This window comes from Pan troglodytes, chromosome 5 (genome assembly GCF_028858775.2).
Source record: "Pan troglodytes isolate AG18354 chromosome 5, NHGRI_mPanTro3-v2.0_pri, whole genome shotgun sequence".
Classification (NCBI taxonomy): Eukaryota; Metazoa; Chordata; class Mammalia; order Primates; family Hominidae; genus Pan; species Pan troglodytes.
This window is the reverse complement of record NC_072403.2, coordinates 164,475,412-164,494,790: the sequence shown is the minus strand read 5'-3', so window position 1 is coordinate 164,494,790 and position 19,379 is coordinate 164,475,412. Positions and strand designations below refer to the sequence as shown.

Sequence of the window (19,379 nt, the reverse complement as noted above, 5' to 3'; positions counted from 1 at the left end):
CCAAGCAGAGAATATGATGGGCCCAGCTCAGGCCACTCACATACAGTATAAAATGAAAATTTAAGAAGTTCTCACATTTAAGTATTATATATGAAATAAAAAATGTTCATGCATAAAGTAATTATGACAAAATAGTCCTTCTATAGACTACATACAATATATAAATTCCAATATTTAGTAGGTATTTCTATGACTTAGATATTACTCAAATTTAGTGAGTGTTTAATAAGGATAAAAGGAGAAAGCTAATAAAATAGGAAGAGAAGAAAAAATGAATAAAATATTGTTAAACATCTAAGTGTGCTGAGTGCTGTTCTGTGGACTCCTACCTGCTATCTTGTTTAATATTCACAGCCACTACCTATGGGAACACCACCCTCTCTTTAAAAGCAAGGAATCTGAATCTCAGAGACACTAAGTGACTCAGATTAGAGCCCAGGATTTTATACTTTGAGTCACCTTGTTAGACAGGAATCTTAGTATAAAAATGATGGTATTAACATTAATTTTTCCTGAATAATACACAAACCCATAAATGTAATTCATATTTATTATCAATAGAAAAAGTACTGACTGATCAGCTGAAGTGCCTGCTACTCTACTAGAAACACTAACTTTATTAACTTCTAAAAGTGAATTTAAGAAAGACTAAAAACGTAATAATAGAAGCATCATATGTACTAACATATCTAACATATACTGGCATGGACACAAGCCAGCTCAAGTCACATCTTTATTTTCCATTAAGTCAAGAGCCAATAAATTATCTGCATCTCTAACTCTCCCTTTTGACCTTCAGTACCATGACCCAAGTCTTACCAAAGTCACCATATTGCTGGTATAAATATTTGTACATGTGACAGGAGAAATATTTTAGCTGAAAGATTTTCTATTAAAATATTGTTCCAAAAATTAAATGTGAGGTAGTCATCATAGTAAAGGTCCCCCTAACTGATTGTTTGGTATATATAAACAATACCTTATACAAACTGGATGGCAAAACTTGTCCAGTAATTACTAATTTTTTTATTCTGGTGTAATAAAGTCTCTTTATTGGTTTCACACAATATTTACATTCATTCATTCATTCAGTCAGTCAGTCAGTCAGCCAGCAAGCCAGCAATAGATATGAAGTGCCTGCCACATGTTTGACAAAGTTTAGGAGAGGTCGCTTACCTGGATTGAAGAGTCATGTATAAGCAGAAAAAAAATTGTAAAGAACAAAGGACTCAGGATTGAGTGGTGAATGGCCACGGTTAGGAAGAAGAGAGGAGAAAGAAAGAGAAAGGGCTGTGAACTAGGCAGTCTGGTCACCGAGTTTTGGGTAGGAACAGATCAGGGAGAGAATGGTATTGGCAATGTCCCATGCAGAGGGGCCAGTAGGCTGCTGAGCTGTTCAGCTGTCGCTGCTGATCGGAAGGCCAATTCCAGGAGCCTTGTGGAGGGAACAGCTGGAGGGAAAAGGAAAGCACCTGCAGCATGAGTAGCAACAGAGGAGGGAAAGAAGAGAGGCAGAAGTGAGGCGAGAGGACATGTTCCTCAACGTGGCAGACACCTGCGTATTTTTAAAATCGAAACAGATGAAGATGTGCATTGTATCATTTTTGGGTGTAAAATTTCTGGAAATCTTTATTATTTCATGAGAATTCCCTGCTTTCCTTACTTTTTGCATATTTATAACAATGCATGAAAAATTTTATTTGCATTTGCTCACTCAATGTGTCAAACATTTATGAACTTGTTCCTCATTGTTTTGCTTGATTTAAATAATTTGGGTAAAGTGGTTACTTTGAATGATAAATAGACTGCGTTTTTAATGACCGTATATGGCTAATACAATAATTTTGATTCTTATTGCACCAAATAGTTTTCTTTGTAATGGCTTCTTTTATTCTGATGAATTTTATTTATATGCTTAGAATATGAAGTCACTATTACATTTTTGCTATGTAAGTAAGAAGCAGCGTGAATGGTGGAATTTGAAAGAGAATGATCAAAAATGAAAACTCTGTTATTTTTGAACATGTATTTCACAGCATGAGAACAAAATGTATTCAGCTGTTCATTTTATAATGAGAGAAAAATACATTTTAACTTAGAATTGTACTATTCAGACATTATAATTCATGCAGTTGTAAGAGAAATATAAATGCTCTACGTCAGTTGGTAGAGAAAAAAAGTTACATTTCAACCAAACATTTGCAGTTAAATCTCTTACATAGAACACATTATTTTTTAAAGAAAGAAAGAACATTGAAAGTCAGGAATTGAGCATTAGGCCTTTAACAAGATTCAGTAAGAATCAGAAAACTATAAAGTTTGAGTTCAGATGCTAAATGGAAAACAAATTCTGATTCTGTGATAAATCAGTGAACACCTCCCCTCTATTGACCATCAACATTGGCATAATGGCTTCTTTACTTTATCCTGAGCCAAGATAGACCCTAATTCAATGTTTGATGAATTCCCGTATATTGAGTATTTTAATAACCTTCATAAAAAAATAAAAGATGCTCCATGAATTAAATGTGGTCTTTGGCTTATTTTTCCAGCAGCGATGATAGATTTGCACTGATCAGTCTGTACTTTTGTGCTTATGATCTTTTGGGTTCAATGCCACACTGAAAGAAGGTTCGCTAGATTCACCAGGCTGTAGAACACAACATAACAGCTAACTAACCCACAGGAAGATTGAACCTGCAACCTTAGCTGTGCCGACAGTGCTCCTGTAGCAGGTCACTGAGCTAATGAGGTTGCTGTGGTGAGAATGTCCTATAGAAGGGCTGCACCTTGTTAAGCCCCAGTAATGTGTCTTGCACAAAGTTAAGCTGAGGTTGGTCCATGCAGCTCTTGCTCTGCTTTTACATCCTGCTATAATCTCTCTCTTATCTTTTAGGTTGATAGTACCCTCTTTTCCTTCCCTTATCCCACACCATCCTGCCCTTGTCAAAAATCACTTTCTAGAAAGAAGCTGGTACATACATTAAGGCTCAAGCATGAAATCTTCTGAGGTTTTTGAATATCGAGTTTTATCTCCACTGGATTGTTTTTCTTCTCACAGTTATCGAAAGGCAATTGGCAACTCAATCCAAAATAAAGAATTAAAGTATATAGAAGCCTCTCCTACAAATTTCACCACCATAAGTAACAAAGGTGAGAGAGAGAAAGAGAGAAACAGAGAGGGAAGAGATATTTTCTGCACTTACTCCTCTTTGCTTTTACAGCGGAAACCTCCAATGGTGGTGGACGATCTTTTTGAAGACATGAAAGATGGTGTTAAACTGCTTGCCCTTCTGGAGGTCCTGTCTGGGCAGAAACTGGTAAGAATTTTTTTGTGTGATCATACTTGTCAAATTGTTTCCATTTGGAATTTGGGGACTGTGGAGTTGAGAGTGCTAGGATGTGCTGCCCAGGTAAAAGAAAGTTATTTGTTGTGGTTGGTAGTATACTGGAAACACTGCTGGCACTTCTACTTCTAGGTGCAAGGAATATATTTCCCTTCTTGTTCCTGCAAACCCCTAGTGCATTTAAAATGTTATGTTTATAATAACAACCTTACAATTAAGAGTAAAGAACTTCATCAGTAACTTAACATGATTAACCATTGTATCTATATGGTATACAAGAAGATTAGTTGCAAATTACCATCTCCCTCACTTTAAGTGTTTGTCTTCCATTTAGAAAGAAATGTTGGTCCATATCTGTGTATTTATATAGTTGTTTATTGAAAATTAAGCAGGAAACCAGTGTGGCATTTTTCATATTCTTGTTGACATCACCCATCATCCATCATTTGTAGCAAGAACAGCCTGTTCAGAGTTGTTTTTATGTGCTGTGGAACCAGCAGAGTGAAAAACAACATTAACAGTGAGCTAGAAAGTACATTTTCTACATTGTCAAATAATAAATTATCTCTTCTTGCTTATCTCTTTTTCATTTCAGAGTAGTAGAGCATTAAGTAGTTTGTAAACATAAATTATTTATAAATAATGTTTACCATAATTTGGAAAAAGGAATTCAGGAAATAATTTTCAAGATGTTGGATAACACACTAGACACAGAGTCCAAAATTGAAAGTCCATTTTTTCTTTATCACTTGTATCTTGGCAATAATGACACAATCATTATTACTTGGATAACTGAGTTTTTAAAAGAGGATTTTTACCTCTTCAAAATTAATTTCCATTCATTTTGTACAGGGAGCCCTCAAATAGCTTTTGTAAGAGTTGTTTGTTGAAAAACATAAACTAGTAATAATTTTGCATCGGTCGTTTAAGTAATTGGATTCCCAGGTAGCAGATGCTTCTGGCACCCCATGTCTCATCTCAGCTACATCAGTGGTAGACATTCCCATATACTCTGACAGCTTCTTTCTTCAAGCACTCGTAGTATCCGTCTGGCTTTCTGCCTCAGGGCTTTTCTTAAAGGCACAAGTTGCACAGAGCAGCTTTGAAGTGTTGGGGAGTTAGTAGTACCAAGGGACCCTCAACCAATGGATATGGGAGTCTATGAATAAATGCTCCACCCTAAAATTATTAGGGTAATTCTGAGACAGGTGATTCTGAGGCATATTTTACACATATCTTATAGAGTTCCCATAGAGTCACCAGTGGGACTGAGTTCCAGTTGCCAATAGCAGTAACCCTCAATAGCACATCCTTTGTTAGCTTTTCCTCCTTCCCCATCTCACTCTCCACACATCCTCATTCTTGCCACCTGGGGTCACCTCCCTAGTAAGCTACATGCACCCAAGTGCTTGTCTCAAGCTCTGCTTTGGAAGGAATCAAGCTAGACATATATGAACAGGCAATTTGGAATGTATATAGGCATATGCATTAGCTAAAGATACTAGATAAGCATTAGGTTGTGGGAGTCATTAGATTGAAATACATACTCCCTTGATTACCTGATATAACTGGCCATTTAGATATATCCTCTTGAATTAAGCTATTTTCTTGAAGGTTAAAGGAATCTTTATGTGAATATTCATGTGGGTATTCAAGAAGTTAATGTGTCATTCTAAGTGTCATTATAATTCTGCTGTTATACTTGACAGTACAATACAGTGTACAGAAATCTTGATGGGCATTTAACTGCCAGGCTAAATTATTCTAGAAAAAAGCATATATTTTTGACATGACAATCCTACTGCTGTTTTAAGTGCCCTACTCATTCAGATATAGTTAGAATTATGGGATCTTAAAGCTAGCAGGGATTTCAGAAAAAAATCTTAGCTTTCTCATTCAACAGATAGGGAAACTGGTGCATAGAACAACAGTTTCTGATTTAACCTTTATTGTTTATTTATATTGAATTCTTCAAGAGTCTGAATTAGGTAAAATAAAATCATTCTGAAATCATAAATATGCTGTGACAAAGGTTATTTAAATTTTGTACATGTTTGTATTATTGTTCAGGACCACACTAAGATGAAGAGCATCATTGAAAGGTATGAACATCCTAGGCATTATTTTAGAGCTTTTCAAAGGGACAATATGGGCAAGAGTGTTTCCCTTAGGAGTGTTAATATTGGTCAGGAATGTAATTATGTGATAGAACCTTACTGAGAACGCTATACTTAATGTCACAGTTCACATAGGTCAGGATTCTGGATCTGATTATGATCATCTGATAAATGTGGCCAAATGGTTTAGCATCCTTTCTATTGCCAGCATCTTAGGGTAAGAGTGGAATTTCAATATCCTAGTACCCTTTAATAGCCTATTGTGACTCCCTTGTCTATGATTTTATTTAAGGTATTAGGGAGTTATAAAAAATTAAAATTCTTATTCTTGGATTTTTCTACATCCCTTGAATATTATTTGTGAAACATTTATTCTTTGAATGGATCAGTAATTATGTAGCTGCAATTGCACATAAACATAGGAAAACTAAATTTAACGTTGCACTTAAGAGTTTTTTTAAGAATGTGAGGAATTACTACTGAAACAGAAACAATAGAAACAATATGAGTAGAGATTAAGGGCTGCAGAAGAACTTCTTTCTTATCTATGTTAGTAACCTTCTGAAGAGTATTTTTGCAAAAGACTCTTGAACACTTTGCCTTTCAAGAGAAGGGTAATAATCCATTTAGAAATGAATGATGGATGCTCAGAAAATCTTGAGTGTCAAACTTCCCTGCATGTTCACCAGGTAACCCTGTTAGTCATTGATCATTTATTTAGAGTAGAACTCAATTCTCCAGTGGTATTTGTCATTGTTTAATAATCATTCAACTAACATTTCTGGAGTCCCTATTATGGATAAGGCACTATCTTATGCCCTCTAAGAAAAACACAGATGAATGAGATATAGTCAGTGCCCTCAAAGAGATTATAGCCTGATAGGGATAATAATTATATTATAATAGGTTAAGTTGTGTGAAAATAGATGCAAATATACGGTAGAACAATACAATAAGTGTTTGTATCTTTCTCACTTAGCCAGGACACATCTGAAGAAGAAAAACAGGGAGAAAGTATTTGCCCTACTAGATATCAGATCTTACTATGAAGCTATATCACTTTGGACAGTGTGGTCTTGGTACAGAGATGAGCATATTGACAAATACCATACAGTCCAGAAACAAGCCAAGGCATGAATAGAACTTTAGTATATGTCAAAGGTGGATGTCAGATATGGGTGTGCAGAGTGGGAAACTGTTCAATAAGTGGAACAGCTCAAAAGAAACCTTACAAGCCAGAAGGGACTGGGGTCCTATCTTTAGCCTCCTGAAACAGAATAATTGTCAACCCAGAATTTTGTATCCAGCAAAACTAAATTTCATAAATGAAGGAGAAATTGTCTTTTCAGACAAAGAAATGCTGAGATAATTTGTCACTACCAGACCAGCCTTACAAGAAATGCTAAAAGGAGTTCTAAACCTTGAAACAGAAGGTGGATATGCACATCTTGAAAGCATAAAACTCACAAGGTCTGTAAAACAATAACATAACTAATAAAGTATCTAGGTTACAATCAACATGATGACTGGACCACAACCTCTCATCTCAATATTAACATTGAACATAAATGGCCTAAATGCTCCACTTAAAAAATACAGATTGGCAGAATGGATAACAAAATGACAAACCAAAATATTTGCTTTCTTCAAGAGACTCACCTAACGTATAAAGAATTTTATAAACTCCAGATAAATGAGTGGCAAAAATATTCCATGCAAATGGAAACCAAAAGTGAACAGGAGTAGCTATTCTTACATCAGATAAAACAGATTTTTAAAGAAACAATGTTAAAAATGACAGAGAAGGTCATTAGGTAATGATAAAAGGACAAATTCAACAAGAAGATATTACAATCCTAAATATATATGTGTATAACTCTGAAGCTTCCAGATTCATAAAACAGTTACTATTAGACCTAAGAAATCAGATGGACAGCCACAAAATAATTGTGGGGGACTTCAACACTTCACTGACAGCACTAGACAGATCCTTGAGGTAGAAAGTCAAAAAAGAAACAGTGGATTTAAACTACACTCAGAACAAATGGACCTAACAGGTATTTATAGAACACTTGACCAAAGAACTGCAGAATATACATTCTTCTCATTAACACACGGAATATTCTCCAGGATAGACCATATGATAAGTCACAAAGCAAGTCTCAATAAATTTTAAAAAGTCGAAATTACATCAAGTATCATCTCAGCCCACAGTGAAATAAAACGAGAAATCAACTTCAAAAGGAACCCCAAAACTATACAAACACATGAAAATTAAACAGTATGTTCCTGAATGATTTTTGGATTAACAATGAATCCAAGATGGAAATTTAAAAATTATTTGAAATGAATGGTAATAGTGACACAAGTTATCAAAACTTCTAGGATACAGCAAAAGCAGTACTAAGAGGAAAGTTTATAGTGTTAAATTCCTACATCAAAAAGTCTGAAAAATCACAAATTGACAACCTAACATCATATCTCAAGGAGCTAGAGAAGCCAAAACAAATCAAATCCAAAGCTAGTAGGAGAAAAGAAATAACAAAGATCAGTGCTGAACTAAATGAAATGGAAACAAACTAACAGAAAATACAAAAGACCAATGAAACAAAAACTGCAGTCTTTAAAAAGATAATAGACCATTTGCTAGATTGACCAAGAAGAGAGAAGAGTCAAATGAACTCAATTAGAATTGATAATGGAGACATTACAACCAACACCACAGAAATACAAAAGATAACTCAGGACTACTATGAACACCTCTATGCATACAAACTAGAAAATCTATAGGAAATGGATAAATTTCTGGAAACACACAACTCTCCTAGGTTAAATCAGGAAGAAATAGAAACCCTGAAGAGGCTAAAAACAACCAGCGAAAATTGAATCAGTAATAGAAAAATTGCCAACAACAACAACAACAAAGCCCAGGGCCAGATGGGTTCACAGCTGAATTCTACCACACATGCAAAGAAGAATTGGTTTTAAACCTACTGAAATTATTCCAAAAGATTAAGAAAGAGGGAATTCTCCCTAACTCATTCTGAGAAGCCAGTGGCAACCTTATACAAAAACTAGGAAATGATGTAACGAAAAATATCCCTGATGAACATAGATGCAAAGATCCTCAACAAAATACCAGCAAACTGAATCTAACATCATATCAAAAATAGTATACCATAATCAAGTGGGTTTCATCCCAGGGATGCAGGGATGGTTTAACATATGCAAGTCAATAAATGTGATACATCATACAAACAGAATTAAAAACAAAATCTATATGGGCATCTCAATAAGTGTAGAAAAAGCATTTGATAAAATCTAGCATCTTTTAATGATAAAAAACCCAACAAACTAGTCATAGAAGGGACATACCTCAAAATAATAAAAGCCATATATGACAAATCCACAGCTAACATCATACTGAATGGGGAAAAGTTGAAAACATTCCCCTTGAGAACTGGAACAAGACAAGGATGCTCACTTTTGCCACTTCTTTTAAACATGTTACTGGAAGTCCTAGCCAGAACAATCAGGCAAGGAAATGAAATAAGGGGCATCCAAATTGGAAAAGAGTAAGTCAAACTATCATTGTTTGCTGATGATGTGATTGGATACCTAGAAAACCCTAAAGACTCCTCTAAAATTCTTAGATTTGATAAACAAATTCAATAAAGTCTCAGGTTACAAAATCAATGTGCACAAGTCAGTAGCACTGCTGTATAGCAACAGCCACCAAGCCGAGAATAATATCAGTAATTCAATTCCTTTTAAAATAGCTGCAAAAAATATCTAGGAACATATTTAATCAAGGAGATGAAAGATCTCTGCAAGGAGAACTACAAAATACTGCTGAAAGAAATAATAGATGACACAAACAAATGGAAACACTTCTCATACTCATAGATTGGAAGAATCAATGTTGTGAAAATGACCATACTGCCCAAAGAAATCTACAGATTCAATGCAATTCCTATCAAAATACCAACATCATTTTTCACAGAATTAGAAAAAACAATTCTAAAATTCACGTGGAACCAAAAAAGACCCCAAATAGGTAAAGCAATCCTAAGCAGAAAGAACAATTTGAGGCATCACATTATCTGACTTTGAATTATACTACAAGGCTATAGTTACCAACACAGCATGATACTGGTATAAAAGTAGATACATAGACCAATGGAACAGAATAGAGAACTCAGAAATAAAGCCAAATACTTACAATCAAATGATCTTTGACAAAGCATTCAAAAATGTAGATTGAAGAAATGACATCCTATTTAATAAATGGTGCTGGGAAAACTGGATAGTCACATGTAAAAGAATGAAACTGGACCCCTATCTCTCGCCTTATACAAAAATCAACTCAGGATGGCTCAAATACTTAAATCTAAGACCTGAAACCCCATACAAATTCTAGAAAAAAAAAAACTAGAAAAAAATCTCTAGACATTGGCCTAGGCAAATAATTTTTTACTAAGACCCTAAGAGCAAATGCAACAAAAATAGAAATAGATAAATGGACCTAATTAAACTAAAAAGTTTCTGCAAGCAAAAGAAATTATCATCAGAGTAAACGGACAACCCACAGAATGGGAGAAAATATTTGCAAACTATGCATCTGACAAAGGACTAATGTTCAGAATCTACAAGGAACTCAAACAAATCAGCAAGAAAAAAGACAAACAATACCATCAAAACGTGGGCAAATGACATGAATAGATATTTCTCAAAACAAGATACAAATAAGTAATACACATGAAAAAATGTACAACATAACTTGTCATCAGGGAAATGCAAATTAAAACCACAATGAGATATCACCTTACCCCTGCAAGAATCGCCATTATTAAAAAGTCAAAAAACAATAGATGTTGGCATGGAAGTGTTGTAAAGGGAACTCTTATACACTGCTGGTGGGAATGTAAATTAATACAACCTCTATGGAAAAACGGTGTGATTTCTTAAAGAACTAAAAGTAGATCTACCATTTGATACAGCAATCCCACTACTGGGTGTCTACCCAAAGGAAAAGAAGTCATTATTTCAAAGACACCTGCACACTGATATTTATAGCGGCACAATTCACAATTGCAAAGATATGGACCCAACCTAAGTGGCCACTGACCAATGAGTGGATAAAGAAAACGTGATATACATACAACCATGGAATACTACTCAGTCATAAAAAAAGAATGAAATAATGTCTTTTGCAGCAATTTGGATGGAGTTGGAGTCCACTATTCTAAGCGAAGTAATTCAGGATTGAAAACTAAATACTATATATTCTCACTTGTAAGTGAGAGCTAAGCTATGGGTACACGAAGGCATATAGAATGGTATAATGGACTTTGGAGACTCAGAAGGATGAGGGTAAGAGAGGGGTGAGGGATCAAAAACTAAATGTTGGGTGACAGGTGCACTACAATCTGAGACCTCACCACTATATTATTCCTTCATGTAACCAAAAACCAATTGTACCCTAGAAGTTATTGAAGTTAAAAAAAATGGAACAGGAAATTAAGTTCATTCTAGCAGAAAAAGGTAAAATTGAATTCTTATCTCATGGCCTATACAAAAATTAAATCTACATGAATTAAGGACCTACTGACAGTAACACTTTAAACTCTTAGTAGAAAACATGGGTGAATATGTTTTAGACACAGGGATAAGAAAACAATTATTCAATAAGACACAAAAATATTGACAATAAAAGATTGCTATATTTAATATATTAAAATTAAGACTATCTTAACAATTAAAAACCTTTAAAACAACTGGCAGAAGTTACAAACTTGTCGAAGATATTCACAATTCATGTTGTAAAAGGATTAAATCAGGAATATATAAAATACATCTTCAAAACAATATGGGTGCAAACAACCCAAAGGAAAACCTGGGCAACAGATGTGAAAAGGCATTTTACAGAAGAAATACGCATCACCAATGAACAGAGGAGGAGAAGTCCACATTGCTGCTGATCAGGGAAATGTAAATGGAGACTGCAATGAAAAAGAGTACATATACATTTTACTTATATTCAATTGAAAAAAGTTTGTTTAAGGTATCTGTCAAAATCAAATGTTGGAGAGGATACAGATTAGCAGGATTATTTTTGCAATGCTGATCAGAGTAAAAAGTAGTACAACCATTTTAGGAGAGTTTGATATTACTTTACAAATGGAAGTCACATTCCCTTCGACTCAGCAATTCTACTCTTAGGTACATGTCCAAGAGAAACTGTGCTTGTACAAAAGGTGAGAAGTACAAGAATAATCTATCAACATATCAAAATATCAATAACCTGGAAATAGCACATTCATATCGGAAGGAGAGTATAGAAATAGCACATTATATAGCTTTCGAAATGAATGAAATACAGTGAAAGGCAATGATATGATGAATCTTAGCAATATAATGTGGAAAAGTAGGTCTCAAATGATTAATACAGTGATACTCTTCATATAAAATTAAAAACTAAGCATTCTTTTTAAGAAAGCATGTGAAAGAAATGAATCTCTATGAAATGGCAAACACTGGACTAGAGTTAGTGTGATGGGTGCCCTCAATGTAGTCAGATAGGAGGATGGGATTAATGGTGGTCATATTTTGGGATATGGCTTTCATACTTAGTTGTGGGTCCTGACTTTGTTTTAGGTTGCAGGTTCTGGGTGTGTTTTACATTTTTAAAAATAATTAACTAATAAACTAAATAAGTGGGCTGTGCACAGACCAATGATGAGACTGTGTCGTGTCTAACAGAGGTCTCAGTAAATAATTTCTGCTCTTAGACATACAGAAGACTAAAAGGCAAATGCATTAACAGATAATCTGAGAATGAATGCACTTATTGAGTGAATTAGTATATCTTCAGAGTGCCATGGGGAACACCCCTTTATGTATTTGCTAACCTTTATAGAAAGTGAACAATGTTAGTTGCTTTTGAATATTCTTCAAGTATATTTTTAATCCATATAAATAGATCTTATAACTAACATTTTAATATGCAGATTTTGTCTCATTCCCTTTTTTACCCCACTTTTTACAGCCTTGTGAACAAGGACGCCGGATGAAGCGAATCCATGCTGTGGCTAACATTGGCACGGCACTCAAGTTCCTCGAAGGAAGAAAGGTAAGAGAGAAACAAAAACAAAATGCCCAAGGAAGAAGGTGTGGGCATACTTATGTTTTCAGTATTGGCTATAGGTCAAAACACTGCATGTAATCTATACAGCCTAGACATACAATATCACTGTATTATAAAATACTCTTAGATTTATGGAGAAGTTGCAAAAAAGAAATTTTATTTCTACAGTTCATTTCAGTGTCTAGTGTTAAGAGCTTACATAACCATAATACAATTATCAAAGTAAGGACATTAAAATTGGGATGATACTATTAACTAAAACATGGACATTAGTCCAAGTTCATCCATGTTCCCTCTATTGTCTGTGTCTGTTCCAGGATCCACTCTAGTATCACATCTTGCATTTAGTTGTGTCTTCCATTCTATGACAGGTCTTCATTCTTTCCTTGTCTTTCATGACTTTGACACTTTTGATAACTACTGGTCAGTTATTTTGCATAATGTCTCTCAATTTCAGTTTGTATGATATTTTCTCGTGATTAGGTTGAGTTTAGACATTTTTGGAAAAAGTCCCAAGAAAGCGATGTCATATTCTTCCCAGTGCACCATATTAGTAAATGTAGGGTGCTGATATGTCTTGTTATTGGTTACATTAACTTTGAATACTTGGTAATGTGGTGTCTGCCATGCTTTCCTATGGTAGAGTCACTGTTTTTCCCTTTATAGTTGGGAAATAACTTAGGAGAGATAATTGAGACTATGCTAAGTTTCTGCTTTTCCTCAAACTTTTGCTCACTGATTTTAGTATCCATTGCCTTCAATAATTATTTCTGTGCTACTTGCCTAATGATTTTCTGTTTTCCTCATTCCTTCTATATTTATTAATTGGAATTATTCTGTAAGAAAAAGATGTCCTCCCCTACAATTTACTTATTTATTCAATTATTTATTCCAGTAGGGACACATGTATATTTATTTTGTTACGTAGTTAAAATTCATCATTATACTCATTGTTATTATTTTGTCACTCAAATTGTTCTAGCTTTGACCACTAAGAGCTCCTTCAGGCTTGCACCTGTACCTTTTTAATATTGGCTCATAATTTTTCAAGCAGATTTTTATTTGCTAGAACTACAGATATTCCAGGTTTTTCTTAAATTTTCCCTCCCCAGTCCTGGAATCAACCACTTCTCTAAAGAGGCTTCGTTCCTTTTAGTGATGAGTGACATTTAGAAACCAAGATCTAAATGCTAACTAAGTATTTCATTGCTACTGGGGCATCATTTCTCCTAGGCCCTCTCAGCAAATAGATTAGAAAATGTACATGTTTATTTATTTATTTTCTTTTTTAAAATTATTATTATACTTTAAGTTTTAGGGTACATGTGCACAATGTGCAGGTTTGTTACATATGTATACATGTGCCATGTTGGTGTGCTGCACGCATTAGCTTGTCATTTAGCATTAGGTATATCTCCTAATGCTATCCCTCCCCCCTCCCCCCACCCTACAACAGTCCCGGGTGGGTGATGTTCCCCTTCCTATGTCCATGTGCTCTCATTGTTCAATTGTATATGTTTATTAACTCATATATATACATATATCTGTGCTTCTCTCTCTCTCCTCTCTCTCTCTCTCTATCTCTGTATGTGTGTACATGTATATACACATATACATATGTAGCTTCTCGCACGTGTGGGTAAAACATTAGTTCAGACTAATACCTCTGATTCAAGTTAAACACTGCAAGTTTTACTCTGGCCTTATGTCCTTGTTTCTGCTTTCTCTGATAATGAGAAGGCTTACTCTCATCTACAATATATTTACTTATTTTTTCAACCCTAGTGTGTTAGTCCATTCTCACATGCTATAAAGAAATACCCAAGACTGAGTAATTTATAAAGAAATGAGGTTTAATTGGCTCATGGTTCTGCAGGCTGCTCAGGAAGCATAGCTCTGGCATCAGTTTCCGGAAAGGCCTCAGGAAGCTTACAATCATGGCGGAAGGTGAAGGGGAGCAGGGACGTCACATGGCCAGAGCAGGAGCAAGAGAGCAAGGGGCGAGGTGCTGCACACTTTTAAACAACCACGTCTTACGAGAACTCACTCACTATTGTGTGGAGAGTACCCAAGAGGGATGGTGCTAACCTATTCATAAGAACTCGCCCTCCTGTTCAATCGCTTCCCACCAGGGTTCACTTTCAACATTGGGGATCACATTTCAATATGAAATTTGAATGGGGACATATATACAAACTATATCACCTAGTATACACATCTAGTATCTCACTAACCCGTGCCCCTGTGAGAAACAGATTTACAAACTAGAGAACAGGATTTGTGTGTAGTTCTTTTTGTCTTTAGCATTACAGTATCCAGTCAAAAAACTATTTTTGAAATGTTCTTAGGTTAGTTCTATTCTTCCCCATTCCCGTCAGTGGGATTATGTCATTATCTGTTATAGAGATAGGTTTATTTGTTGTTGTTTGTGTTCTATTTTGTGCCCCACCCCCATCCTGGTCGATTTTATTTGTTTTAAAGAGTGGGACATTATTATGGTTCTAAAATAATAAACGTTTTATTTAAAGAAGTCAAACTCCTTTCTCATCCCTACTACTCCATTCTCATTCCCTGCCTCTAACTGCATTTCCTACCTTTAGATAACCAGTCTTTCTGGTTTCTGACATACATTTTGCATTTTTTCCACAAATAAGATGTGTTTTCATATATCCCCGTCTTTCTTACATGAAGGATAGCATACCGTAGATGCATTTTGCTTTTTTCACTTATCAATATATCCTGGAAATCATCCCACATCAGTTCATAGTGATTTCTCTACTCATTTTTACAGTTACACAGTGTCCCATTGCCTAGATATGCCATAGTTTATTCAACCACTCTCTTATGAATGGGAATTGGGTTGTTTCTAGTATTTTTAAAACACAAACAATGATGCAGTTAATAACTATGTGCATAAGTGCTTCCATATAATTGGAAGTGTATCTCCTAGGTAAATTTCTAGAAGTGTGCTTGCTAAGTCAAAAGGTAAATGCACGTGTAATTTTGGTAGATATTACCATATTTCCCTCCAAAAGGGTTGCACCAATCCTCTTACATTTAGCCTTTTCTAATTTGTGGGAATTGAGGAAGCCTGTGCTTGGTAATACCAAAACTAGTTTTATAAATGGAGATCCAGATACTTCTGGAAAATAGACCCATTCAGTTATTTCCTTCTCAGTTTATATGTACTGAATTAATTAGATTACAAATGTATAATTGATGACTTTCTATAAGACAGGCACTCTAGAAAATACAAATTTACAGAAAACTTAGATTCTAGCCCTTAAATAATCTACATTGTTGATAAGTTGGTAATACGATGAATCAGTATACATTTCAGTCAATTGTGCAAATTTCATGCCCAAGAGAGATTCCAGGCATTAGGATAGTGTGCAAAACAATTTTAGCTTCTTATGCAATATCAGGCAGTGTTTCCAGATCACACTAATCTCATTCTTATTGAAGCGTTTCTCTTCTTTCTGCTCACCCTTCATTAATTTTTCATTGAAAGCTGAATGAAGCCTTGTTAAACAGGATATTTAGAGTTTTTCAGGACCAGATGCAGTGGCTCACACCTCTAATCCCAGCACTTTGGGAGGGAAGGGTGGGTGAATGGCTTGAGCCCTGGAGTTTGAGATCAGCCTGGGCAACATGGTGAGACCTTGTCTCTAAACAAAGAAACAAACAAATTAGCCAGATGTGGTGGCATGCGCCTATGGTCCCAGCTACTCGAGAGGCTGAGGTGGGAGGATCTCTTGAGCCTGGGAGGTTGAGGCTACAGTGAACTGTGATTGCACTCCAGCCTGAGCGTCAGAGTGAGACTCTTTCTCTTAAAAAAAATAAAAATAAAAAATAAAGATAGAGTTTTTCAGGTCATTCATTCTCCCATTTCAGCTGTATGACAACAGTGTCCTACTTCATTCCGAGTTATCTTGATTGGCTGGAATACAAAAACAAAATTCCTCTTATTAACTTGGAAGCCTTGGTGAAAACTTTAACAACTTCACCTATGAAAGGCATTGTTTATAAAGAAGACTTGTTTTCACAATGTCCATTTTCACGGAACAACCCAAAGTAAAAAAAATAAAGTTTAAATATATTTGCTAAGCACCAAAAGTAGTGTCTTGAGAATCAGAACAAAATGAAAGAATTTCTCTTTTTTCCCCACAAGTCTCTTAATCTTTTTAAAGTCACCCCCTCCCTACATCTCCCTGAAACATTCTTGTCGGCCACACTCTCTTGCACTTCTGTATCCTACGGCCTCACAAAATGTTTGCCTGTGGGAAGTAATGAGTTTTGGAAGGTTCTTTAGTGCCCTCCCACTTATTATCTTAGCATTGATCTTTACAAGTTAAAACTTATGTCTCAATCATATTTTTAGAAATTTGTCTTTGATCTTTGTACTGACTTTGTCTTCCATTTGGAATTTTTTTCTTTTCATAACAGGACATTTATTTAGTCCTTTTATTCTTATTTAGTTTGACTTAGGGAATAATGAAGGTATTCCTCATTTTACTGGGGAAACCCTAACAGTGTCCTTAGCTTTTCTCTTATTTGCAGGGCTATTGAAAAAACTTATGTAAGAATCTGATGAGAAATGTGTAAATGTGACTGTGGTGAACAGATTCATCACCATTTGCCACAAGTTTCTTTCTCCAACGAGGTGTCAGGCAGATCATTCAGCACAGTAATACAGGGAGCCAACCACTGACCATCATAGTGCAGACAGGGGACATAAATTCAGATTCCTGTGAGGTCCAGAAAGGTGATGTAAAGGAATGAGGTGAGATCCAGGCTAACTGTGGTAACAGGAGAACTGAGTGGTCCTGCGTCCTGTCTGGAAGAGGGGAGCAAATAGTTCCAACTAAAGTAACCTCAGTGAACTGCAAGAACTGTGATCCCTGGTTTTCTAATTTACAAAGAAGAGTCAGTCGTCTGGACTTTTATTAAAATGTAATTAATGTTTAAAATTCCTTTAAATTGTGTATTAAATAAGGCAGGCAGTTGACTACTTGCATTATTGTTGAGAATGAGGTACCTGATACCTCATTGTAGAAAGCAACTAGTGGAAAGCAGTAATGGATTTATTCATTAAGTTTTCAAATTTATGAAGAAAAGCTAGTAACATGGATGTTTACTGAGAGTTTTTTGAAATTTATTTCCAAATAATTCAAATTTTTTACTTTTTTTCTTTTCTTTTCTTTTCTTTTCTGAGACAGACTCTTGCTTTGTCACCCAGGCTGGAGTGCAGAGGCACGAACTAGGCTCACTGCAACCTCCACCTCTCAGGTTCAAGCGATTCTCCTGCCTCAGCCTCCCGAGTAGCTGGGACTACAGGCATGCGCCACCAAGCCTAGCTAATTTTTGTATTTTTAGTAGTGACAGAGTTTCACCACATTGGCCAGGCTGGTCTCGAACTCCCGACCTCAAGCTATCTGCCTGCCTTGGCCTCCCAAAATGCTGGGATTACAGGCGTGAGCCACCATGCCTGGTCTCAAATATTTTTTTAAACATCTGTGAGCTGTGTATTAGTCCGCTTTGGCTGCCATAGCAGAGTATCACAGACTGGGTGGCTTAAACTACAGAAATTTATTTTGTCAGCGTTTTGGAGGCAAGAAGTCCAGGATTAAGGTGCCTCAGGGTTGTTTTCTGGGGAAGCTCCTCTTCCTGGCTTGTAGACAGTTCCCTTCTCTTTGCGTCCTTGCATGACATTTTCTTTGTGTGAGTGTAGAGAGGAAGATCAATCTTTGGCGTCTCTTCATTTTTTTTTTTTTTTTTTTGGTATTCATTGTTTTTTTTTATTATTTTTTTAAATTATACTTCAAGTTCTGGGATACATGTGCAGAACGTGCAGGTTTGTTACATAGGTATACACATGCCATGGTGGTTTGCTGCACCCACCAACCCATCATCTACATTAGGTATTTCCTAATGCTATCCCTCCCCTAGTCCCCTACCCCCTGACAGGCACTGGTGTGTGATGTTCCCCTCCCTGTGTCCATGTGTTCTCATTGTTCAACTCCCACTTATGAGTGAGAACATGCAGAGCTTGGTTTTCTGTTCTTGTGTTAGTTTGCTGAGAATGATGGTTTCCAGCTTTATCCATGTCCCTGCAAAGAACATGAACTCATCCTTTTTTATGGCTGCATAGTATTCCATGGTGTATTTGTGCCACATTTTCCTTATCCAGTCTATCACTGTTGGGCATTTGGATTGGTTCCAAGTCTTTGCTATTGTGAATAGTGCTGCAATAAACATACATGTGCATGTGCCCTTATAGTAGAATGATTTATAATCCTTTGGGTATATACCCAGTAATGGGGTTGCTGGGTCAAATGGTATTTCTGGTTCTAGATCTTTGAGGAATCACCACACTGTCTTCCACAATGGTTGAACTAATTTACACTCCCACCAACAGTGTAAATGCGTTCCTACTTCTCCACATCCTCTCCAGCATCAGTTGTTTCCTGACTTTTTAATAATCGCCATTCTAACTGGTGTGAGATGGTATCTCGTTGTGGTTTTTATTTGCATTTCTCTAATGACCAGTGATGATGAGCTTTTTTTCATGTTTGTTGGCCTCATAGATGTCTTCTTTTGAGAAGTGTCTGCTCATGTCCTTTGCCCACTTTTTGATGGGGTTGTTTGTTTTTTTCTTGTAAATTTTTTTAAGTTCCTTGTAGATTCTGGATATTAGCCCTCTGTCAGATGGATAGATTGCAAAAATTTTCTCCCATTCTGTAGGTTGCCTGTTCACTCTGATGATAG

The 19,379-nt window shown here is 35.8% G+C and overlaps 1 protein-coding gene across 7 annotated transcripts in view; it reads left to right on the top strand.

Moving 5' to 3' along the window:
- The window catches only part of SYNE1 (spectrin repeat containing nuclear envelope protein 1), a 518,706-nt gene that overhangs the window by 107,448 nt on the left and 391,879 nt on the right, over positions 1 to 19,379 (top strand). For all 7 annotated transcript variants that reach the window (XM_016956737.4, XM_016956730.4, XM_063813578.1 and 4 more), the window contains 2 exons: positions 3,225 to 3,320; positions 12,513 to 12,596. In XM_016956737.4, the coding sequence (XP_016812226.3) occupies positions 3,225 to 3,320; positions 12,513 to 12,596 (180 nt within the window). The remainder of the gene's footprint in view (positions 1 to 3,224; positions 3,321 to 12,512; positions 12,597 to 19,379) is intronic.